This window comes from Staurois parvus, unplaced genomic scaffold (genome assembly GCF_062004578.1).
Source record: "Staurois parvus isolate SC_StPar_1 unplaced genomic scaffold, SC_StPar_1.0 ptg000389l, whole genome shotgun sequence".
In the NCBI taxonomy this organism is placed as follows: Eukaryota; Metazoa; Chordata; class Amphibia; order Anura; family Ranidae; genus Staurois; species Staurois parvus.
This window is the reverse complement of record NW_028318185.1, coordinates 3,355,707-3,381,841: the sequence shown is the minus strand read 5'-3', so window position 1 is coordinate 3,381,841 and position 26,135 is coordinate 3,355,707. Positions and strand designations below refer to the sequence as shown.

Below are 26,135 nucleotides of genomic sequence, written 5' to 3'. Positions count from 1 at the left end.
TTGGAGGGGTAGGCGTTGGAGGATGAGGAGATAGAGAAGGTAATCAGGTTGTGGTCAGAGAGAGGGAAGGTGGTGTTAGTGAGGTTGTGGGGAGCGCAGCGGTTGGAGAATAATTGAAAATTAATAAAATATTTTTAAATAAATAAATAAAAAAACAGGAAATTAATTGTATTTGCAGAAAATGTACTTAACCCAAATAAAGAAAACTAATGCAGCCAACACATCTAAGGACTGGTAAGCTGCAATCTATTCTATTTTATATTTACATTTAGACATACTTTATGTATACTTTGGGGGTTATTTACTAAAGCTGGAGAGTGCAAAATCTGGTGCAGGTGTGCATAGAAACCAATCAGCTTCCAGGATTTATTGCTAAAGCTTAATGGAAAGAGCTGAAGTTAAGCAGGTCATACATGGTTCTAATTCCAAACGATTTTTCGTCCGAAAATCAAAAATGTCGTTCGCTCCGTAATCCGATGGTGCCATCAATGATTTCGTAAATCGGCCGACCAAGTCATAAAGTTCACCCCATATAACAGGTGAAACTTCTGTTCCTTCCAGGTTACGGCTCATATTCTATTCGGAAAAACGATCGTACGATTTGACCATCATTGAGTCGAAAATCGGTCGTTTTTCACGAATTTTCCGACATGCCCGAACACCAAAAAAGGGAGGAACCACAAAAATCGGCCAGTGCCATTGACCCACTAACAGAGTTAAATCGGCTGATTATTCTTTGGTCTGATTTTTGGATGAAAAATTGTCACATGGTACAAGGCTGTTGTGAATAGCCCTGCACCATGTGACCTCTGTGATCATTCACAGATTTCACACGTAGTAAGCAATGATGTCGGAAGTGACATCTTGCTTACTACTCTTCATGTGATCACTGATTGGCTAATCAGTGATCACATGATCGGGACCTGATTATTCTTAGGTCTGATTTTTGGATGAAAAATCGGTCAAATTTCAACCCATGTATTGGTTGCCATGCACAGCTGCACCAGATTCTGAGTGCACCAGTTTTAGTAAGCCTGGCCATACATTATACAATTTTCTTGAGAATTTTGCTTTAGATTTACCAATAACCATATAATAGGAGTTCAAACCTAACAACCAGGGGCCCCCGGGCAATAGGGGATCATGGGGCCCCTGTGTCCTTGCCAAAACTCAAAAAAGCCTATGAAAAAGGTACCAGGGGCATCTCCTGGGGCCCCCCACTGACCCCAGGCCCTCGGGCAGTCCCCGAGTTTCCAAATGGTCAGTCCGCCCCTGCTAACAACACTTTCAAATGTATCCAAATAGGCGGGCCCTTGCACTACATAATTGAAGGTAAATCTAAGTAATTGGCCGGAAATTGGACAGAAAATTGTATAGTGTATGGCCAGCCTTAATTTACCCTTTTGTGTAAACGTTACCATTTTTTTTTTGTTAAGACATACTTCAGGTACACAGACAATTTATGAGAAAGTTCTCAGTAAAAGATTGCACGACTTACAATTTATGTTCTTCAAGGCATTCGCGTCTTTCGGGATAATTTCACCACTCACGGGACTTACACACCAAGAATCTGTGTCTGATCCTTGTACAGGAACATACTGTCCAGCCTAAAATAGAGGCATGCCGTTATTTAGGATACAATCAACATGGCGAGCTGCCACCTTTTCTGGGGGAGGCGGGGAAACAGCCTTATGGCCTCTTGGCAAAAAGTCCTATAGGTAAATAACAAGATCAAAGTGAATAGGTCCTTAACCCCTTGGCACCAGCGCCTCCCGCCCCTTTAACGATTTCAGAAGCTGGGAGGTAGGGCAGGGTTTAGAGTCATGTGACACGAAGTGACGGCGGTCACATGATCGGGAAAGGTTCCGATCGAAAGAGGAGATTGGGACCTTTCCGTGAATACCGGACATGCTTGCTGGGTGCGCGCTCTCAGCACATATGTCTTTTTTTAATAGAACGCAAATGTGCGGCTGCTCGGCGTCTAGGCCCAGATGCCGGGAGGCCGCACATTTGCGTTCGGCCGGTGCCAAGAGGTTAAAAGATCAAGCTTTAAAAGCAGCTTTGCTGCAGTATCCCCCTTCAATTCAGAGATTTCCCCTGCAATCCTTTTTTCTGCCATTAGATGTCCCCAATTGTATAGCCAAATTCATACTATCTACTTCTTCTTAGCCCAGGCCATCCTGCCTCCAGCTTGTGAATGGACAGTGAAAGGAGAAGCAGCACAGTGATGAACTCTATGTCATGCTGCTCTCTCCTCCTATCAGCATATTCCTTGTCAACACAAAAACGTATTGGCTCCTTGTGCATAGTTATACATAGTTACATAGTTAGTCTGGCTGAAAAAAGACAGTTCAACCATTCAAAAAAAAAGTTATAATCCTATTATCCACAGTTGATCCAGAGGAAGGCAAAAAAAACCAGCAGAGCACGATCCAATTTGCAGGCAAAAAAATTCCTTCCTGATCCCCCGAGAGGCAATCGGATATTCCCTGGATCAACTTTACCTATAAATGTTATATCCAGTTATATTCTGTGCAGGGGCGGACTGTCCATTCAGGTGTTCGGGCACTGCCCCAGGGCCCAGGATCAATAGGGGGCCCCATGAGATGCCCCTGGTACCTTTCATAGGCTTTTTTGGGTGTGGTTTGAGCATGGGCGAGGACACAGGGGCCCCATGATCTTCTATTGCCTGGGGGCCCCATGAGTTGTCAGTCCGCCCCGATTCTGTGTGTCCAAGAAAGAATCTAGGTCTTTTTTAAAGCAATCCTCTGAGCTCGATCCTGCTGCTCCTTCTTTTGACAAATCAAGCCCTGCTGTATGGGGCTGCAAGTGGCTGATACCGCCTGTGACTGGACAGTGAAAGGAGAAGCAGCACAGTGATGAACTCTATGTCACGCTGCTCTTTCTTCCTATCAGTATATTCCTTGTCAACACAAAAACTTATTGGCTCCTTGTGCTACATAGTTACATAGTTATACATAGTTACATAGTTAGTCTGGCTGAAAAAAGACAGTTCAACCATTACAAAAAAAGTTATAATCCTATACCCACAGTTGATCCAGAGGAAGGCAAAAAAAACCCAGTAAAGAATGATCCAATTTGCTCCTGCTGGGAAAAAAATTCCTTCCTGATCCCCCGAGAGGCAATCAGATATTCCCTGGATCAACTTTACCTATAAATGTTAGTATCCAGTTATATTCTGTGCAGGGGCGGACTGACCATTGAGCCGCTTGGGCACTGCTCGAGGGCCCAGGATCAGTAGACATGCCCCTGGTACCTTTCATAGGCTTTTTTGGGTGTGGTTTGAGTGTGGGCGAGGACACAGGGGCCCCATGATCTTCTATTGCCCGGGGGCCCCATGAGTTGTCAGTCCGCCCCGATTCTGTGTGTCCATGAAAGAATCTAGGTCTTTTTTAAAGCAATCCTCTGAGCTGGATCCTACTGCTCCTTGCTTTGACAAATCCAGCCCTGCTGTATGGGGCTGCAAGTGGCTGATACCGCCTGTGACTGGACAGTGAAAGGAGAAGCAGCACAGTGATGAACTCTATGTCATGCTGCTCTCTCTTCCTATCAGTATAATCCTTGTCAAAACAAAAACTTATTGGCTCCTTGTGCTACATAGTTACATAGTCATACATAGTTAGTCTGGCTGAAAAAAGACAGTTCAACCATTAAAAAAAAGTTATAATCCTATACCCACAGTTGATCCAGAGGAAGGCAAAAAAACCCAGCAAACCATGACCCGATTTGCTCCTGCAGGGAAAAGAAATTCCTTCCTCGTCCCCCGAGAGGCAATCAGATATTCCCTGGATCAACTTTACCTATAAATGTTAGTATCCAGTTATATTTTGTGCAGGGGCGGACTGACCATTCAGGCGCTTGGGCACTGCCCGAGGGCCCAGGATCAGTAGGGGGCCCCATGAGATGCCCCTTGTACCTTTCATCGTTTTTTTTGGGTGTGGTTTGAGCGTGGGCGAGGACACAGGGGCCCCATGATCTTCTATTGCCCGGGGACCCCATGAGTTGTCAGTCCACCCCTGATTCTGTGTATCCAAAAAAAATCCAGGACTTTTTTAAAGCAATCCACTGATCTGGATCCTGCTGCTCCCTCCTTTGACAAATCCAGCCCTGTTGTACGGGACTGCAAGCGGCGGATACCAAGTCAGATTCAGGAACTTGCACTGATCGAAGACAAATTTTCCAGCAGTTTCGTTCGATGGGAGTCACTAGGTCACTGGAACAAGAGCAGTAATAGAAGAATTGAGGTTCGGCCAGCCCCTGCTGAACTGGCCAGCTTGCTATTAATTTCCGCTGTTCACGTACAATATTACATCCATCCATCTGTGTCCTCACCCAACAGCTCAGTTCCTGGACCAGCTGCAATTTACGAGGGGTGTTCAAGTCAAACCGGGACTTTTCATTTTCCAGGTATAAAAAGGGATGCTAGTGTGGCGGTACTACACGTAGTAGTAAGTGGCAAGTGTCTCCTATTACTGGCCAGTCCAAAGACCGGTAATCAAGATGGCAGACAACAGTGTTAGTGCATGCGTGGGACAGCGTGTGGTGATGACGTTTCTTGTGAACAAAGGCGTAAAACCCGCAGATGTCTACAGAAGACTTCAAGCACCGTACGGTGATGAGACACTCAGCCTCAGTAAGACACTTGAAAGGTGTAAACGTTTCAAAGATGGCCGTACGTCCGACAGTGACGATCCCGGCTGTGGTGGTTCCACAGCAGTCATTCCTGTGAACATTCAGCGCGCAGAACGCCTGATCCTGGATAATCGATGAATAACCTGTCGTGAAATTGCATAAGAGATGAATCTTTCTGTGGGAACGGTGAACACAATGATGACAAAGTGAAGCCGGCTGTCCTAGGATGGTTCAGGCGTACTGACAAATCTTTTTATGCCGGAGCTTTTCAGGGATTAGTTAAACGCAGGTAAAAGTGTACAAATGTAGCAGGGGAGTATGTTGAAAAATAAATGCAGTTTGCACTCCTTTTATTATATAAACTCAAAAGTCCCGGTTTGACTTGAACGCCCCTTATAATAATGATGATTTTGAATAATTTGATGCCCATGGATCCAGACTTTAGTGACACCCTGCATTTATCTATTTTTCTATGGTAATGAAGTAAATATAACATTACAGCTGCCTTTCAGTACTTTGACTATGTTTGGGGTAACTGGACAATACTGACTTGTGTCCCTTTTTGTTGGTAGAAGGTGAGTAGTTTATTTCCTTCATGTGTTGCTCCCTTTTTGTCTGTTGAATGCACCATAGATAGCATTCTGGACTGGAAAACCTGGACTCCATACTTTTTCTATAAAGATCAAACACCTCTTGCTTCTCAACAGCAATAGAGGGGTATGTCTAGTCCTGAGCAATAGAGGGGTACATCTAGTCCTGAGCAATAGAGGGGTACGTCTACACCTGAGCAATAGAGGGGTATGTCTAGTCCTGAGCAATAGAGAGGTACGTCTACACCTGAGCAATAGAGGGGTATGTCTAGTCCTGAGCAATAGAGAGGTACGTCTACACCTGAGCAATAGAGGGGTATGTCTAGTCCTGAGCAGTAGAGGGGTACGTCTAGTCCTGATCAATAGAGGGGTATGTCTAGTCCTGAGCAATAGAGGGGTATGTCTAGTCCGGGCAATAGAGGGGTATGTCTAGTCCGGGCAATAGAGGGGTATATCTAGTCCTGAGCAATAGAGGAGTATGTCTAGTCCTGAGCAATAGAGGGGTATGTCTATTCCTGATCAATAGAGGGGTATGTCTAGTCCTGATCAATAGAGGGGTATGTCTAGTCAGGAGCAATAGAGGGGTATGTCTAGTCCTGATCAATAGAGGGGTATGTCTAGTCAGGAGCAATAGAGGGGTATGTCTAGTTGGGGTATGTCTAGTCCGGGCAATAGAGGGGTATGTCTAGTCCTGATCAATAGAGGGGTATGTCTAGTCCTGATCAATAGAGGGGTATGCCTAGTCCTGAGCAATAGAGGGGTAGGTCTAGTCCTGATCAATAGAGGGGTATGTCTAGTCAGGAGCAATAGAGGGGTATGTCTAGTCGGGGTATGTCTAGTCCGGGCAATAGAGGGGTATGTCTAGTCCTGATCAACAGAGGGGTATGTCTAGTCGGGGTATGTCTAGTCCGGGCAATAGAGGGGTATGTCTAGTCCTGAGCAACAGAGGGGTATGTCTAGTCCTGAGCAACAGAGGGGTATGTCTAGTCCTGATCAATAGAGGGGTATGTCTAGTCCTGAGCAATAGGGGGGTAAGTCTAGTCCTGAGAAATAGAGAAGTATGTCTAGTCAGGAGGTCAGGCGCAATAGAGGGGTATGTCTAGTCAGGAGCAATAGAGGGGTATGTCTAGTCTGAGCAATAGAGGGGTATGTCTAGTCCTGATCAAAGGATGGAGTATGTCTAGTCAGGAGCAATAGAGGGGTATGTATGGTCCTGATCAATGGATGGGGTATGTCTGGTCCTGAGCAATAGAGGGGTATGTCTAATCCAGAGCAATAGAGGGGTAATTCTAGTCCTGAGCAATAGAGGGGTATGTCTAGTCCTGATCAATGGATAGGGTATGTCTAATCCAGAGCAATAGAGGGGTAATTCTAGTCCTGAGCAATAGGACTCTTCCCTCAAGAAGGAGTACACTATATGATTTATGATTCTTCACATGTTCCATTGTGTGTGGGTTGCCCTTATTCCTCGGATTAGCATCACCGTTGGTTTTCATCTACCTAAGGACTACTTGGACTTTTATTAATGTATTTTTATTTGTATTTTTATAATTTATCATTTATTATTGTGCTGCACTTTTCTGTTACTTGTGACATCTTTGGAGGTATTGTGAAATTAACCTTGTGGTGTACAGCTTGCATATTATTAGGTGTTATGTACTACGTTTGCACTGATTTGTCTTTATAGATTTTTTGGTTTTACTGTGTATTTCACTCCTATCAGCTGCATTCATGGATGTGTTTCTATATTTGGAAGAGAGAGAGGTCCAATTAAGTGAAGTTTTCTCAGATGGGAAATCTGGGGATAGATTGAATGAATTATCATATTCTTTTACAAAATTAGGGCATTTGTTTGAGAAAAAGACTAAAGTATGATGGGATATTGTACCTTTTGATCAATACATCTCCTCTAAATTAGTGCCCAGACATCTCAGGTGGGATGTGCCACCAAATGATGGATTAGTTCTGCCTTTCTTAACCAGGGTGCCCAGGAACCCTGGGGTGCCGTTAGGTTTTTTCAGTGGTAGAATGTCTAAGAATTGCCCAAAACTTGTCTACAAGCCAGCGGGTGGAACAAGCCTGCCTTTTAGTTACACAAAGCTACAGGTTTTCATTGTGCACCATTATGACCTTCTAGCCACTGGCGACCTGACAACCAATGACATCATCAGTTGATAAGAAGGATGTCAGCTACCTGCACAGCATCCTAGTTTGACCCTTCCCTGCCCCTCTCTATCAGTGCTGGGGTCACATTAGCTCAGGGATGGAGAAAACTGATGGAGAAGAGAAACATTGGAATACTAGTCAGTACCAGTGTGCAGAAGTTTATTTGCTTCGGAAGAAAAAATCACCTCTAACCAGGGGCGAACTGACCATTTGGGAACTCAGGCACTGCCCAAGGGCCCGGGGTCAGTAGGGGGGCCCATAAGATGCCCCTGGAACCTTTCATAGGCTTTTTTGGGTGTGGTTTGAGTGTGAGCGAGGACACAGGAGCCCCATGATCCCCTATTGCCCGGGGGTCACATGAGTTGTCAGTCCGCCCCTGCCTCTAACGCTGGGTGTCCTACATATGTGGATATTGCTGTGTTATATAAAACAATTAGAATCATTTTTCACATTTTAGAACGGGGTGCCCTTTTAAAATTATGGACAGTCTTGAGGCACCCCATTTTAGAATTTTAAAGGGTGCCTCAGGACTGTCCATAATTTTAAAGGGTGCCTTGCCTGAAAAAAGGTTGAGAAATACTTGATTAGTTGATGAGGAGTCTTTAAATGAATGGCGTGAATTTTTCAATCAGAAGGGATTGGAGTTGATGGATTTTTTTGCTCAAACATAAGCAAAGGAAGATGCGGTCACTGAAGACACAGATAAAAGAAATTAAAGATCGTATCAAGCCGATTAAGGACACTCAGGAATTTCTTACATTATCAGAGAAGCTTAAAGCTAAGCTTATTAAATGGGATAATAATAGGAAGAAATGTATAAGGGATTATGATGATTTCAATAAAAATGAGATACTGGATATAAGTGGCAGAAAAATATTGCTGGTAATCAGGATGATATGCCTATATCAGTTGTACTGATGGGATGAGGGGAAGCCTTCCATGCTTCCCCTCATCCTAACCACAATCAGTATACTAAAGGCATGCATTCAACTAAGCCTAAAGGAGGCACCTATAAGGCCCCCACTTTCAGGGTTAAAGGGAACAGATATATGGGAATGGTGGTCACATGAGCTTCCAAGCTTGCCCCCCCTATAGGGGAAATATACATCATCTGCCTCCCCATTGGGAAGAGGACCCTTGACAATATAGGAGTGGGTCCCCAAGGCAATTTTTCCCTAGAAGGGGAGGTTTTTAGCATTCTGGAAATCAACTTCCCACATTTAATGGATTTGCCCCATTGCAGGATGCAGGACGAGTGTTAGGTAAGGATTTTCTAGGAGTACAGCTCTGATGGGGGAGGGACCACCCAAAAAAACGGTTATAAGTGGCCAAAAGGGAAAAAGAAGAGAGATAGAGGAAGAAGGGCAGGGAGAAGGATACAGGCAAAATCAGACTATCGCCTATTCTGAAATATAAATATATACTCTGCCCACTTTTAGGCAATCTCTGAAAACCTATCTCTCCAGGGAAGCCTATCCTGCCCTCAGCTAATAATGGAATCTTCTCTTCCTCCTACCAGTCCATCCCCCATAGTTATTACCTTTTGTACCACTAGCCCCTCCCTCTTAGATTGTAAGCTCCAAGGAGCAGGGCCCTCCTATCTCTCTTGTATTGAACTGTATTGTTGCTGTATTGTCTCCTGTTATATTGCAAAGTGCTGAGCAAACTGTTGGCGCTATATAAATCCTGTATAATAATAATAATATATAAATCATGTATAATAATAATAATATAAATCCTGTATAATAATAATATAAATCCTGTATAATAATAATATATAAATCCTGTATAATAATAATAATAATAATAATATAAATCCTGTATAATAATAATAATAATAATAATAATATAATAAATCATGTATAATAATAATAATAATATAAATCCTGTATAATAATAATATATAAATCCTGTATAATAATAATATATAAATCCTGTATAATAATAATATAAATCCTGTATAATAATATATAAATCCTGTATAATAATAATAATATTATAAATCCTGTATAATAATAATAATATATAAATCATGTATAATAATAATAATATAAATCCTGTATAATAATAATAATAATATAAATCCTGTATAATAATAATATATAAATCCTGTATAATAATAATATTATAAATCCTGTATAATAATAATAATATATAAATCATGTATAATAATAATAATATAAATCCTGTATAATAATAATAATATATAAATCATGTATAATAATAATAATATAAATCCTGTATAATAATAATAATAGTACAACTACAATCTTCTAAAAGCTATCACTGTACCCACTGTATAAAACGATCAGAATAGTTTTTCACATTTTTTGAATGGGTATTGAACTGTATTGTTGCTGTATTGTCTTCTGTTATATTGCAAACCGCTGAGCAAACTGTTGGCGCTATATAAATCCTGTATAATAATAATATATAAATCCTGTATAATAATATAATAATATTAGTAATAATAAAAAAGACCCTGATAGGTACTGGTATTTATAATTTAAGTGGTGCGTACTTTATTCAAGATGAAATGCAAGTCCTTGATAAAGGTCTAAAATTTGCTCCCATTCGGAATATGAACAAGTTCCAGACTTATATTAATATCCAAAAGTTTGTTAGAACACTTAACATTAAAAAATATTTCCTGTCTAATTCAGGTAATCTGGTACAGCCTCCTTGTAAGGTGGGGCATTCCAACCTTCGGAATAGGTCCACTTTTAATATGGATGGTTACCATGCCAAGGTTTTCAGGAATATGGTTGTTAGTGATTTGGAAGACCTTAATATTAAAAGGATGAGGGACTCCGTCTCGATCCAAAGAGGAATTAAGGCATTGAAAAATAAAACAGACGTCATTGTCCATCCTGCGGATAAAGGTGGTGGTTTAGTCATTTTCAGTAAATCATATTACAAGGAAGAGATGAATCTTGTATTAGGGGATAGAGATGCGTACCAGGTTTTGAGAAGTAATTCTGTAGTCCAATATAAAGATGAATTACATAGGTTGATAATGGCAGGCAGGGGTGTATCTTCTGTGAGGGAAAAAAAGGCATTTGCCTAGGGTGGCATCTTTCAGGGGGGCGGCGCCGCCCCCTCCCTGAAGAAGGGACACATAGGTGTGAACAGTTTTCAGAGCAGGGTAGCTCAGCGGCTCCTGAGTTGATTTTCCGGCAGCTCCACTGGCTCCCTGGGCTGGACAACTGTCACAGCCAAGCTCCATCTCCTCTGAGGATGGCCGGCTCCGCTGCGGTTCCTGTACAGTGATCTGCTTGGTGTGGCAGCTTCGATTCCCGCTGTATAATCCACCCTCACCCAGTGGTGTATTTTGGTTTTGTACTGCCCTAGGCAAGACTAATATCGCCCCCCCATCTAAATTTTAAACTTGCCCTGCATACCCCTAGTGCCCATACTCACATTTAACTTGTACAACCATGCCCACATTCTCATACACCTGGTATATTTTGCGCTCCCCCCGTGACCACATTCACATGCACCTTGTACATGGACCTCCCCAGTGTCCCCATAATCAATCTCAAAGTTGGGTTTGGTCTGACCGGGGTGTAATTTGTAAAGCCCCCCAGTGCCGACAGTCATATACACCTTGTACACCCCCCAGGTGCTCATACTCACATATAACTTGCAAAGCCCCCCAGTGCTGACAGTCACATACACCTTGTACACCCCCCACTGCTCATACTCACATATAACTTGTAAAGCCCCCCAGTGCCGACAGTCACATACACCTTGTACACCCCCCACTGCTCATACTCACATATAACTTGTAAAGCCCCCCAGTGTCCACAGTCACATACACCTTTTACACCCCCACTGCTCATACTCACATATAACTTGTAAAGCCCCCCAGTATCAACAGTCACATACACCTTTTACACCCCCACTGCTCATACTCACATATAACTTGTAAAGCCCCCCAGTGCTGACAGCCACATACACCTTGTACACCCCCACTGCTCATACTCACATATAACTTGTAAAGCCCCCCAGTGTCCACAGTCACATACACCTTGTACACCCCCCACTGCTCATACTCACATAAAACTTGTAAAGCCCCCCAGTGTCCACAGTCACATACACCTTGTACACCCCCACTGCTCATACTCACATATAACTTGTAAAGCCCCCCAGTGTCCACAGTCACATACACCTTGTACACCCCCCGCTGCTCATACTCACATATAACTTGTAAAGCCCCCCAATGTCCACAGCCACATACACCTTGTACACCCCCACTGCTCAAAATCACATATAACTTGTAAAGCCCCCCAGTGTCCACAGTCACATACACCTTGTACACCCCCACTGCTCATACTCACATATAACTTGTAAAGCCCCCCAGTGTCCACAGCCACATACACCTTGTACACCCCCCACTGCTCATACTCGCATATAACTTGTAAAGCCCTCCAGTGTCCACAGCCACATACACCTTGTACACCCCCACTGCTCATACTCACATATAACTTGTAAAGCCCCCCAGTGTCCACAGCCACATACACCTTGTACACCCCCCACTGCTCATACTCGCATATAACTTGTAAAGCCCTCCAGTGTCCACAGTCACATACACCTTGTACACCCCCCACTGCTCATACTCACATATAACTTGTAAAGCCCCCCAGTGCTGACAGCCACATACACCTTGTACACCCCCCACTGCTCTTACTCACATATAACTTGTAAAGCCCCCCCCCCCCCCCTCCACAGTCACATACACCTTGTACACCCCCCACTGCTCAAACTCCCATTCAATTCCTTACTTGTTATGAGGAGGGGGGGTGTGGTGGATTACAGAACCCCTCACCCTTGTGGAGATAAAGAGGGGGGGTTGTTCTACGGTTCTGTCCAAGGGTAAAAAAAATGCTTCTCCGTGAATACAGTATGGCGGGTGAATATTGTCACCCTAAGACAAAAAGAATGTTACTAGATGGATCAGGTAGTGAAAGCAAAGCAAAAAAAGTTCCAATAAAAAAAAAACATACAGCCACCACGATTAGAAAGCTGCAATATATAAAAAAAACTTTTTGGATACACTTGAAGTGCTCACACCTTAGAAGTTTTGATATCAGGCCTCTGACCAAACAAAATAGGTTTATGGGTAAAATCAATTAACGTTGTTATAGTGCAGTGGTGGGCAACCTTTTTTTTCAACTGAGCAAAATCTCGCCAAAACCACGATTGAAATTTATTTTGAGAGCCACATTTTTAAAACTGAAAATACATAGGATGGTACACTGTTTTTAGTTTCAATAAGTTTTTATAGTAATTCATCCCCCATATAGTAATTCATCCCCCATATAGTAATTCATCCCCCATAGTAATTCATCCCCCATAGTAATTCATCCCCCATAGTAATTCATCCCCCATATAGTAATTCATCCCCCATATAGTAATTCATCCCCCATATAGTAATTCATCCCCCATATAGTAATTAATTCCCCATAGTAATTCATCCCCCATAGTAATTCATCCCCCATATAGTAATTCATCCCCCATAGTAATTCATCCCCCCTATAGTAATTCATCCCCCATAGTAATTCATCCCCCCTATAGTAATTCATCCCCCATAGTAATTCATCCCCCATATAGTAATTCATCCCCCATAGTAATTCATCCCCCATAGTAATTCATCCCCCCTATAGTAATTCATCCCCCATAGTAATTCATCCCCCATAGTAATTCATCCCCCATAGTAATACATCCCCCATAGTAATACATCCCCCATATAGTAATTCATCCCCCATAGTAATTCATCCCCCCCATAGTAATTCATCCCCCCTATAGTAATTCATCCCCCATATAGTAATTCATCCCCCATAGTAATTCATCCCCCATAGTAATTCATCCCCCCTATAGTAATTCATCCCCCATATTAGTTCATCCCTCATATAGTAGTAGTAAGTAAGTAGCAAGTAGTAAGCCAAGTCCCCCCTGTGTCAATTCACTTACCTTTGCTCCGCACGTTCTTCTCGCCGTGTTCCCGCGCTGTTCCGGTCTTCAGGGCGGACTGTGAGAGGAGCCTAGCTCCTCTCACGTTCGTCACGCTGCCCCGCCTACACACATCCTGACAGCCAATCACTGGCTATCAGGATGTGAGTGGCAGCGAGACTGGCCAATCATTGCATTTGAGCGCGCTTCCCTGGCTGTTTTTTTTTTGGATCACGCTCCGCGGGCCGGATTAAAAGGTCCGCCGGGCTGTAGTTTGCCCATTGCTGGGCTAGCTGCAGAGTCCTGACTTTTGGGGCGGCTGCCCGAGAGGAGGGAGGGGAGCGGGCGCCCGACACACAGAAGAGCCGCATTAAAGTGTGTAAAGAGCCGCATGTGGCTCGCGAGCCGCGGCTTGCCGACCACTGTTATAGTGAACTCTAAAGCTCAAATGTTGTGAACTCAAATGTTGTTCATATTAATTATGCAAGCTTTTTTCCCCACATTTTTTGTGGTACTAAGCAGGAACATTAAGGCTAGATGCAAATTGAGGTTAGTTGACAGTTGGTTAAAAAATTGGACCAAAATATTCATGTATGGTTTTCTTGACCTATTATCAACACATTTGGGGGAAAAAATTACAATGAATAATAATGGAATACAATAATTATCCCAATTTCCAACCAGACCAGGCTTTATATGAGAGTCATTAAGCATTAGGTTACCTCTGTACACTTTGGTATAAATCCTTCATATGTGTCCGTACTGACAGTAAAAGATTTTCTTGGCAACCAGCTGGAGATCAGGGCTTTTGTTTCAGCTCGTTGGCATTGTGTTTGGCCTACAGAGAAAAAGGGTTTAAGTATATAACTTTGTGTTAACAACCATTTATTAAACAGGCATTTTCTGTAGTATATATATTTGGCCAAGCTTAAAGTGGACCTTCAGTCTCCTTTTCAACTTTGTCTATTTTTTTTAAACAAATTTAGCACCTTTTTGTAGTTTTTTCTACTTTTGTAAACAGGTGATTTTTTGCCTATCTCACCTAGGCAAGAATGATATATTGCCAAGTTACCCATAGCTTCCTGGGATACCCAAATCATGTGACCAGGAGGTCCCAAAGGAAATCTACAATAGATGTGCATGCACCGCTTCACCGGGGGGAACTGGCTGCATGAACCCAGAAGACACAATAAACCAGAAACAAACTCTCCTGCACTCTGAGACCCAGGTGGGTGGCAAATGGATGGAACCAGAACTGGAAAATTTGACCACCAGTGCATATAGGGTCATGCAGCTCCAAACAAGGCTTTGGAACCCCGACCAGTACTGCAAAGCGAAACAAAAACGAGAAGTGCACCAACCTTGCACATTACCTCAGTAACCAAAATTTATTAAATACAAAACGATACTCACAAACAGCGAAATAAGTCAGGTATGCAAGTCCTCAGAGGAACTTGAAAGGTAGGAAGCCTGTGCGAGTCCCATCATAGGGGTGGACACTCAGAGTACAGCTGACGCGTTTCGAAGGGCATCCCTTCTTCATCAGAGCTCTGATGAAGAAGGGATGCCCTTCGAAATGCATCAACTGTACTCTGAGTGTCTACCCCTATGATGGGACTCGCGCAGGCTTCCTACCTTTCAAGTTCCTCTGAGGACTTACATGCCTGACTTATTTCGCTGTTTGTGAGTAGCATTTTGTATTTAATAAATTTTGATTACTGAGGTAATGCCCCAGAAGACACAAGACAGAATCTGTAGTAGGAGAGCTGTGTGGGAGAAGAGGACAACACTGGGTCCATTGGTTGTTTGAGTACACTGCTCAAACAAAATTAGAGGAACACTTTTTAATCAGACTATAGCATCAAGTCAATTAAACTCCTGAGATATTGATCTGGTCAGGTAAGTAGCAGAGGGGGTTGTTAATCAGTTTCAGCTGCTTTGGTGTTAATTAACAACAGGTGCACTAGATGGGCAACAATGAGATGACCCCCAAAACAGGAATGGTTTTACAGGTGGAGGCCACTGACAGTTTTTTCCCTACTCATCTTTTCTGACTGATTTTCACTAGTTTTGCATTTGGCTAGGGTCAGTGTCACTACTGGTAGCATGAGGCAATATCTGGACCGTACAGAGGTTGCACAGGTAGTCCAACTCCTCCAGGATGGCAAATCAATATGTACCATTGCCAGAAGGTTTGCTGTGTCTCCCAGCACAGTCTCAAGAGCATGGAGGAGATTCCAGAAGACAGTTACTCTAGGTTAAGTGTTACATTTAAAGTGGCAGCTTTGGATCCTCTTGCCCAGGGATTCCCTGCAGATAGCTGGATGAAAAGAGGATTCATCTGCCGTCTGGGGTGGTACACCAGGAAAGGCTGGAGAGCTCTCCAAGAAATAACTTTTGCTGTGTAAAGACTTATACATAGTTGCCAGGAAGCTGTCCTCAGTTTGCAGTTCCATTGGGCATTCCTCCACCCCATCCAAGTTCAATTCCCCTAATAAAACTTAAAAATCAAGCTCAAGGACGGTTTACTGTCCCTGGAGTGGAAGTCTGTGAAAGAAATGCGTGTTGCCTGGCTGTGCAGGACTATCAGGGGACCCAAATCTTCAACAACTCCTAAGGGGTAGTGCTACATTTGCTTGTCTATAGGTCTTTTCAAGCAAGTTTTGCACTTCCTTTTAATGCTGTAGTAGAAAATATATGAGTCTTCCAGACCCAGTGACTTACACTTCGGGGGGCTAGAGGTCCGTGATACCAGGGACCCATCAAGGTAGCTTCCTTCATTATCCACACACCAATAGTGACCTGGGGAAACAGAAATCTATTAGCCATGATTTTCCCATCATCCAATTCTCTGTTTTGAGACTGCTGGCACCCTATCAAATGCTGCCATTCTTCTCATGTACCTAATGACCCTTTTAGGTGGAAGATATACTGCTGTATGAGCTAATGCTGGGCAATGGCTTTCCAAGCTAATCTGCCCTAAAGTATACCCTGAGCACAGAAGAATCTCCTTCCATTTCATGAAACACTCCACATAGATACCATTTTAGTTTTAGATGGATGCAGATAGTTGGAATCACATTCCAGGTTTCTATATCTCACAGGTGGTAAGATTACTGAGCTTAATTTGGCCTAGACAAGAGATGTCTCCCTATTGTCAATGAATCCTCCATTTATTTATTTGACATTATGCTGAATGCAGAAGCAGGAAAGAGGCCATTTCCAAGGCTTCTAATGGCCATAGAAGGGGCAAAGCCATGAACTCCAGTATGCATAGCCATTGACCTTCTAAATCATAGAAAGCAAGTGGGTGACTGACCTCTATTTATTTATAAATATTTCAGGTGTTCTTCTTTATTCATGAAAGCCAAAGGACCTAATACAAGACTACAATACAGCCCTGGCCAAAAGTTTTGAGAATGACACACATAATATTTTACCTGCAAGAAAACACATGCAGTCATCATTGCTTTGTACAAAAAGGGATTCACAGACTAGGATATTGCTGCTACTAAGATTGCAGCTAAATCAACCATTTATTGGATCATCAAAAACTTCAAGGAGAGAGGTTCAGTTGTTGTGAAGAAGGCTTCAGGGTGCCTAAGAAAGTCCAGCAAGCGCTAGGGACCATCTCCTAAAGTTGATTCAGCTGTGAGATTGGGGCCACCAGTGCAGAGCTTGCTCAGGAATGGAAGCAGGCAGGTGTGAATGCATCGGCACGCACAGTAAGGTGAAGACTTTTGGAGGATGACCTGGTGTCAAGAAGGGCAAAAAAGAAGCCACTTCTCTCCAGTAAAAACAACAGGGACAGACTGACATTCTGCAAATGGCACAGGGATTGGACTGCTGAGGACTGGAGCAAAGTCATTTTCTTTGATGAATCCCCTTTCCAATTGTTTGGCACATCTGGAAAAAACCTTGTCTGGAGACAAAAACGTAGGCGTTACTGTGACGGAGGTGTGGGTGGAACAGAACACACACGGAGAGCAGTGAGACACCCAAGCCTTTTATTGAGTGATTTTGAGGGCACACGATGAATATAGCAAGGTTCTAGCAATACAAAGTTAAGTCTGTACCGCAGGGTGGGGGCACACGACAAGGATCACCGAGTTCTGGTAGGCAACAAAGGGGTTAGTCCGTAGCACCGTCTGGGCCCACAACAGGGAGGCAGGAAAGGATTAAGTCCAGGTTGGCACACCGCAGGGAAACAGACTCTGGCAGGCAATGGGTTAAGTCCGGCTTGGCTCACAGCAAAAAGGCAGACTCTGGCAGGCAATGGGTTAAGTCCGGCTTGGCACACAGCAGAAAGGCAGATTCTGGCAGGCAATGGGTTAAGTCAAGGTGGCACACAGCAGAAAGGCAGACTCTGACAGGCAATGGGTTAAGTGAAGGTGGCACACAGCAGAAAGGCAGACTCTGGCAGGCATTGGATTAAGTCCGGCTTGGCACAAAGCAGAAAGGCAGACTCTGGCAGGCAATGGGTTAAGTCAAGGTGGCACACAGCAGAAAGGCAGACTCTGGCAGGCATTGGGTTAGGTCCGGCTTGGCACAAAGCAGAAAGGCAGACTCTGGCAGGCAATGGGTTAAGTCAAGGTGGCACACAGCAGAAAGGCAGACTCTGGCAGGCAATGGGTTAAGTCAAGGTGGCACACAGCAGAAAGGCAGACTCTGGCAGGCAAAGGGGTAAATCTGTAACACAGGGCTGAACACACTACAGGGATGGCAGGACTCCAGCAGACAAAGGGTTAGGTCCAGCATGCAGGGCAAAAGGTCTAGGCAGAGCAAAGTTAAATCCAGCACACAGGGCAAAAGGTTCTGGGCAGAATAGGGTTAGGTCCTAAGCTAAGGTAAGTCAAAAGCAACAATCCATCCAGGCACAGTGAGTCGCAGGCCACAGACTGGTACAGCAAAGTCCAGGGGCAAAGGGCAGCAATTCAGGAACTTCACCTACTCATCACGGGTCCTCGGAGGGCTGTATTGTCCTGGCCGCAGCTTCAAGACCACACAGGCAACAGTTGCAGGAAGAGCAGAGAGGAAAGCAGATTCCCAGTGTCCACGAAGCCACATAGACCATATGAAACTACCAGTAAAAGTCCCAGCAGTTCAGAGAGCAAAACACAACCCATACAAGACTATCTTTCTCACTTGCAGCCCTCAGCTCCTGTGCGTTCATCACAGGAGTAAATTCAGAAAAAGGTGTGCGCCTTTCTGCCAGCATAGGGACATTATATTGTCCCTTCAATTCAAGCAAACCTCAAGCACCCGGTGCCGACACATCTGTCTTTATCCAGCTACAGGACACTATGGTGTCTGTGCCTCCCGGTGAGATCAACCTCACCTCCCACCCCCTGCGGGGCACAGGAACTCCTAGATTTAATTAAGCAGACAAGCTGACTTCTTGACACACTGTTGAGTTCAACAAAATAACACAAAAATAAAATATTAGTTCTGCTCTCCTTCACAGTTACCATCAGTCCTGTGTCATGCCAACAGTAAAACATCCTGAGACTATTCATGTGTGGGGTTGCTTCTCAGCACAATTTTGCCTAAGAACACAGCCATGAATAAAGAATGGTACAAAAATATCCTCCGAGAGCAACTTCTAGCAACCATCCAAGAACTGTTTGTTGACGAACAATGCCTTTTCCAGCACCTTGCCATTAGGCAAAAGTGATAGCTAAATGGTTTGGGGAACAAAACATCAAAATTTTGAGTCCATGGCCAGGAAACCCCCCAGACCTTAAGCTCATTGAGAACTTGTGGTCAATCATCAAGAGGTGGGTAAACAAGAAAAACACACATATTCTGACAATCTCCCAAGCATTGATCATGCAAGAATGGGCTGCCATCAGTCAGGATGCGGCCCTGAAGATTGACAGCATGTCAGGGCAAATTGCAGAGGTCTTGAAAAAGAAGGGTCAACACTGCAAATACTGACCCTTTGCATAAACCTAATGGAATTGTCAATAAAAGCCTTTGACACTTATGAAATGCTTGTAATTACCATAAACCAAAGTAACATCTGACAAAAAGATCTAAAAACACTGAAGAAGCCGACTTTGTGAAAATTAATATTTGTGTCATTCTCAAAACTTTTGGCCATGGCTGTAGATACAGTTCATAATAAAGCGATTTTTATCGTGATTTTCTCAATAGAGCCCCAATAAGCTCATGCACAACTAAGACCATAGACAATTTTTGGTTTTCAAAATTTGGATGTATTATTCAAGAACAAAACAGCACAGAGATGCATTAGGCAACATGTGTAACTAGTGGAACAAATAACATATTAGATTGCATAATTTTTGTAAGGTCATGTGTAAAAAGGTTCAGGACACCCCTACTGTCCTCCCACCAAAAACTGGTCTTTGGTCCTTGACCATCATTTTCAAGGCCTGTCCTATCCTGGAAGGGTGAGAATTTTTCACCAGCATCATCCACTTGGCCAGCATGCAAGATTAGAGTTCCCATTAGATCTTCTGTATGCAGGCAATAAGTAATTTTAGGCCTTGTGGAGAAGAGGAGAAAAAAAGCATTTCTTTGTAGCAATTTATTTACCAAAAAAACACTTCCTATTTCTTAACACTTCAATAAACAACATTCTGTGCATTCACTACATTAACATTAATTTATATTATTTCTATCACAGTTGTATGCTTTTACTGTAGCACACAGTTGCCTACATTCATTAATGGTTTTATTGAATGCAGAAAGCACAGTTTTGTTAGATAATTAAGTTATTTTGGTACACTGAATAACCCAATGTGTTACAGCAGCTAATGCCAATACAATCAAAATACCATTGCCTATACCAACTTTTTTTTAATATAATCTATCCTCTTAAGCATTTCCAAAATAACTGTTTTCTGTCCACAAAAATGGTTTCCCTCTTGCAGCATCCACACCAAATCACCTCCTGCCCTGCTCAAGGGAAGGGACTGGGTCCCCACGGAGAAGCAGGCGACTCAAAAATAGCTCCCACATTTCACTCAGTTCACTTTATAAGGCTTTATAAGGACTACTATAATGACCCCATGACTGCTTCTAATGTTCACAGACTGTGAGGAGGGGGAAAGTGGTATACAGTATATCTAACAAGGATGTTGTGGAGAACCAAGTTAGCTGTCACTTAAGGTGAAGGAAGAGAGATGCTCCATGGCACCATAAAGTTCTCAATTTCGTTAATATGGGCACTGTGTTCCTAGTGCCTGTTATGATAAGAATGTTTGTAGTTATGAATGGGTGTGGTATTTAGTGGGCTAGTGGGCAGTTACTACTAGCCCCTGATCCCCTCCTGTCCTTCCCTTGTTTTCCTCATGTCCTCCTCCTTTGTCCTTCCCTTGTTTTCCTCATCTTCTCATCCTCCTGTCCTTCCCTTGTTTTTCTCATCTCCTCCTTCTTTGTCCTTCCCTTGTTTTTCTCATTTCCTCCTTCTTTGTCCTTCCCTTGTTTTCCTCATGTTCTCCTCCTCCTGTCCTTCGTTTGTTTTCTTCATGTTCTCCTCCTACTGTTCACTTGTGTTCTTCATGTTCTCATCATCCTCCTGTCCCCTTGTTTTTCTCATGTCCTCCTTCTTGTCCTTCCTTTTTTTTCCTCATGTTCTCTTCCTCCGGTCCTTCATTTTTTCCCCTCATGTGCTCCTCCTCCTGTTGTTCACTTGTGTTCCTCATGTTCTCCTCCTTCTGTCCTTCCTTTGTTTTCCTCATGTTCTCCTCCTCGTGTTGTTCCCTTGTTTTCCTCGTGTTCTCCTCTTTTATTTCCCTTGTATTCCTCATGTTCACCTCTTTCAGTCCGTCCCTTGTTTTCTGCATATTCTCTACATCCTATTTTTCCCTTGTTTTTCTCATGTTTTCCCCTCCTGTATTTCCATTATTTTCCTCATGTTCTCCACCTGCTCCTCCTATCCTTCCCTTGTTTTCCTCATGTTCTCCTCCTCCTGTCCTTTCCTTGTTTCCCTCATGTTCTCCTCTTTCTGTCCTTGCTTTGTTTTCCTCATTTTCTCCTCTTTCTGTCCTTCCTCTGTTTTCCTCACATTTTGCATCTCCTTCTCCTCCTCTTTCTATGCTTCCCTTGTTTCCTCATGTTCTCCTCCTCCAGTCTTTCTCCCGTTTCCCTCATGTTTTCCTCTCTGTCCTTCCTTTGTTTTCCTCTCTGTCCTTCCTTTGTTTTCCTCATGTTCTCCACCTCCTCTTTCTGTCCTTCCCCTGTTTTCTTATGTTCTCCTCCTTCTGTTTCGTACCTTCCAACTTTTTTAGCTGGGAATGAGGGACACCCATCAGCAAATGTATGTAGGTATAGGACACACACCCTGCCATGCCCCATTAAAGGAGAAATATACAAAAAAAATTAATTAAACCCGCAAGTGCTTTTTTTTAACCATTACTATTCCTTTATATTGGCTTTTGAAGTTTACAAATGCAACTATTTAGAAATTGTATGAAAGTTTTAGCACTGGGAAACACTTTTTTAAAGATTAATAGTGCATTTTATATACAACTATATAGATCAGACCAGAATGAAGGACAAATGAGGAGGAAAGAGGGACAGAGGGACTTTGTTCCAAATCAGGGACAGTCCCTTGAAATCAGGGACAGTTGGGAGGTATGCTGTTTCACCAGACATCTACAATAGCTCAGCCATAGAGATCAGTCTGCGTCTTCTCACCAGTTCCTTGATAAGACTGCATAGGGTTCCAGTTTCCAAGACCATCACACTGAGGGATATACGGTGCATATGACAGCCGCAGAGTCTCTCTGCTACCAAATCGACTTTCCTGGAAGAACTTCATGGCTGCATGATAGGAAAGACAGAATGGGTTAAAATATTGATCACTGGTGTGCTCTACAAAAAGTTTCGGGCCATGCTATTTTTGGTGTTCTGCCTGCTACAGACATGCTGGGTTTCCACAGATTTTCTGTTTTGAGCTTTTCAAAAATACTTAAAAACTTATTTTTTTTATGTCTTACCTGTTTTATCTGTTAATCATTTCCCGCTTTTCTACAAAAAGTGACGTTATCTCTGTATCTTACTACGAGCCACATAGCCTGTCTGTTAGTGTAAGCATTTATTTTTTTAATTATTGTTTTTAATTTGAAGATTGTTCTTAACATTTTGCTAAAACATTGGACTAAAAAGAAGGAAACCCCCTGAAAGCTTGTTCTGAAAATGTAACTGTTAGTGCAAATAGAAAAGTATTGTAAAGACAGTACTAAGTTGTTTTATAGAACTGGAGAAATGTCCCCTTTTTCCTGTTTCATTGATGACATAGAAAGTAAAGGGATATCTCCCCAATGGGGACTTAGATAGCAATAAAAATATCATGGTGGTTTTAACCCTGAGCACAGTGTGTGAACTGTGCTGTGCATGTGAGCTTTGTGTGGTGTGGTGTGTATCCTCTGTGTTTTGTGTGCCCTATACTGTGTGTTGTGTGTGTATGTTGTGTATTGTGTATGTCCTGTGTTTTGTGCTTGCTCTGTGCTGTGTATTTTGTGTGTGGCATGTGTTCCTTGAGCTGTGGGTTATGCATAGGTCCTGTACTGTCTGTATGCTCTATATATTCACCGGCCACTTTATTAGGTACACCTTGCTAGTACCGGGTTGGACCCCCTTTTGACTTCAGAACTGCCTAAATTCTTTGTGGCATAGATTCAACAAGGTGTTGGAAACATTCCTCAGATTTTGGTCCATATTGACATGAGTTACTGTTGCGTTACTTTCATCTCAAACCAGTCTTCCCATTCTCCTCTGACATCAACAAGGCATTTTCCTCCACACAATTGCCGCTCACTGGATATTTTCTCTTTTTTGGACCATTCTCTAGAGATGGTTGTGTGTAAAAATCCCAGCAGATCAGCAGATTTTTAAATACTCAAACCAGCCCGTCTGGCACCAACAACCATGTCATGCTAAAAGTCACTTAAATCCCCTTTCTTCCCCATTCTGATGCTCCATTTGAACTTCAGCAAGTTGTCTTCACCACATCTATATACCTATATGCATTCAGTTGCTGCCATGTGATTGGCTGATTAGCAATTTGTGTTACCAAGCAATTGAACAGGTGTACCTAATAAAGTGGCTGGTGAGTATTTACTCAGTTATTCAGCTGTATGGACATCACATTTTGCAGCACATAGAGAGTACATTCAATCTATGATCTATTTCCTACAAGTTGGAGCAAAATCCTGTTTTTTCCTACATGTCTGGAGTCCTTACATTGCTGTTAAGACTAAACTCAAGAGACTTGAAGGAAAAAAGGTGAGAGAAAGGAAGGGCAGAGAGAAGAAGGAATAGAGGGAGAGAGAGAAGAGATAGAAAGGAGGCTGGATGATGTGAACTGAATTTGTTTCTAAGATACTTATCAAGAGCCCCCTCTGTGGAATATATGTGCCTTGAACAGGAGCGGACTGACAACTCATGGGGCCCCCAGGCAATAGGAGATCACGGGGCCCCTGTGTCCTTGCTTAAACTCAAAAAAGCCTATGAAAAAGGTACCAGGGGCATCTCATGGGGCCCCCTACTGACCCCGGGCCCTCGGGCAGTGCCCGAGTTTCCAAACAGTCAGTCCGCCCCTGGCCTTGACCACTCTGACTACCATGCTACATTATGGTGACTTACACACATTGGGTCTGGATGGTTCCATCTACATTATAATTATGTGTACAAGACCATTGGCTGTTTACCGAATGTACCTGGATTCCCCCCCTGAGAGGCAGTGGCTTCACCTTGGCTTACTCATTTGCAACTCTATGGGCAACATGCACACGCTATGAATTCCAGTCTACCCTACTGCCTGATATCACTCCATCAAAGATTAGTAGTGGGTTCCAGTGTACCGATTCAGTCACATGTTCTCCTGAGGAAGAATTCCCAAAACGCGTCGAGTACACATGTAATCAGAATCTTTGCATGTTGTGAATCCCTATGTGAAGAGTAATTTTTAATGTTGTATCATAGATTTTTAGCGGTACCTAATAAAGTTGCCTAAATGCATTGTGTCGCTGCCATGTGATTGGCTGATTAGCAATTTATGTCATCAAGCAATTGAACAGATATACCTAATAAAGTGGTCGGTGAGTGTATGTGCTGTAAGCAGGCTTACCCCCCCCCCCGCACCCCCAACCTTTCACTTCATATGAACTCCATTGGAAGCAAAGGAATTGACATCCTCTCAAGCTTGATAAATACTAAAGAATACGGTATATTATAGTCCTTGTATGCCCTAACCTTTTACAGAACTGTGGAGGAAATGTACAGTATAAACGTCAATGTGAATATGACCCTCTACGTACTTGAGTATGCCGCAAGTTGTATGGCATACATGTCCTTCCTCAAGAAACTTTCAGAGAGTTTGATCCCAGATTTGTATTCCTCGGTATATATCAGATCTCTTCCTGACAGTTGTATTCCATTGGCCAGTAAGAAACTGAGCCCCAGGGGTAGATGGGTGATATTAGAAGCAACAATTATGTTCTGTGCCTCCTCCATGAACCGCTGGGACTTCATTCTGGCCAATTCACACGTTCTGGGACCTACAGAAATACAAAACCTATATTATTGACATCTAAGGCTGTAGAGGAGTTCATACTTCAGCTCCCAGGAACTCTACATCACATTTCACTATTTGTTTAATAAAGAAAGTATAAGTAAGGAAAAGAAAAACTTTTTTAGTTTTGGATAGATTGGAGAGGGATTATTGAGCCCAGTCAGGTTTTTTGTGTTGTCGTTATCCCCATTAGGAAGATTCACTCTCTATTTGTCCTATTTATTGCTATCACAGAGTGTAAGTGAAGGAAAATCCCAAATTTTGGGTAGTCACCAAAAAAGGAATGGAAAGGGAATCTCCCAGTTAGGGACACTAGTTCTGATGACAACCAGGGATTCCCTCACTTTGGAGGGATTTCCTTTCCATTCTGTTTTAGCTATGGGACAGGAAGTAAAGGGAAGTATCTGCAATGAGACACAAATGGCAAAAAAAATAAAAACTGACAAGGGTTATAATGCACCCTTACTCTATACGAATTGAAAAAACGTTTTGGCTTTAGGTCTACTTTAAAGTGGTTCTAAAGGCAGAAGGGTTTGTACCTTAAAGGCTAAGTTCACCTTTTTTTTTTTTTGCTAAAATCTAGCTCCCCTTTGCACCAATATACCGCTAATGTATCTCAGTTGCAAAAATATACAAGCTCTATTTGATCTGGAGAGCAAGGCCTTACCTTAGCCTTTGGTAAATTTCTTAGAAAGCTTTTTCAATTGCTGGAATGTAGACAGAGGACAGAGGAGCCAATATGACCAGGAAGCAGATTACCAGCTGATCTCAATAGCACACACATCCTGCACTGACTTCATTAGTAAACACCCATTACCCATCAACTATTTTTTCACAGAATCCTCGGGATCTCTCCCCACGTGCATTTACCCGGCTACCCCAGTGACTCTACAGACGGGCTCAGGCCGCATGCTAAACTCCCTGGGCCCCCAATGCAGCCCACAGAACACCCCTGATGTAATACAAGGGCCTGCTTGATTGGATACAAAGTGATTGGATAGATGGTGTGTCCTCCTATTATAAAGTTAATTGTTAATGGCACACCAAACACAGAAACAAGCCACATGAACAAATGAGTGACAAATGCAGCAAAACACGCAGTAAAAAACATGCAACACACCCCACTCCAAAATGTCCCATGAGCTACTTTGCCACCTGTAGTACAGCCCATTGAAATCAACGGGCTGCCTTATGTGTGTCACTGGAAAAACGAGCCAAATGACGTGCGCTCC

General features: G+C 43.0%; 1 protein-coding gene across 1 annotated transcript in view; it reads right to left on the bottom strand.

The window, feature by feature from the left end:
- The window catches only part of TG (thyroglobulin), a 439,344-nt gene that overhangs the window by 347,153 nt on the left and 66,056 nt on the right, over window positions 1–26,135 (bottom strand). Inside the window, exons 11-15 of the mRNA XM_089685945.1 lie at window positions 24,650–24,889; window positions 22,026–22,151; window positions 16,086–16,163; window positions 14,084–14,199; window positions 1,499–1,607 (exon numbers count right to left, since the gene is read on the bottom strand). Of these exons, the coding sequence (XP_089542071.1) occupies window positions 1,499–1,607; window positions 14,084–14,199; window positions 16,086–16,163; window positions 22,026–22,151; window positions 24,650–24,889 (669 nt within the window). The remainder of the gene's footprint in view (window positions 1–1,498; window positions 1,608–14,083; window positions 14,200–16,085; window positions 16,164–22,025; window positions 22,152–24,649; window positions 24,890–26,135) is intronic.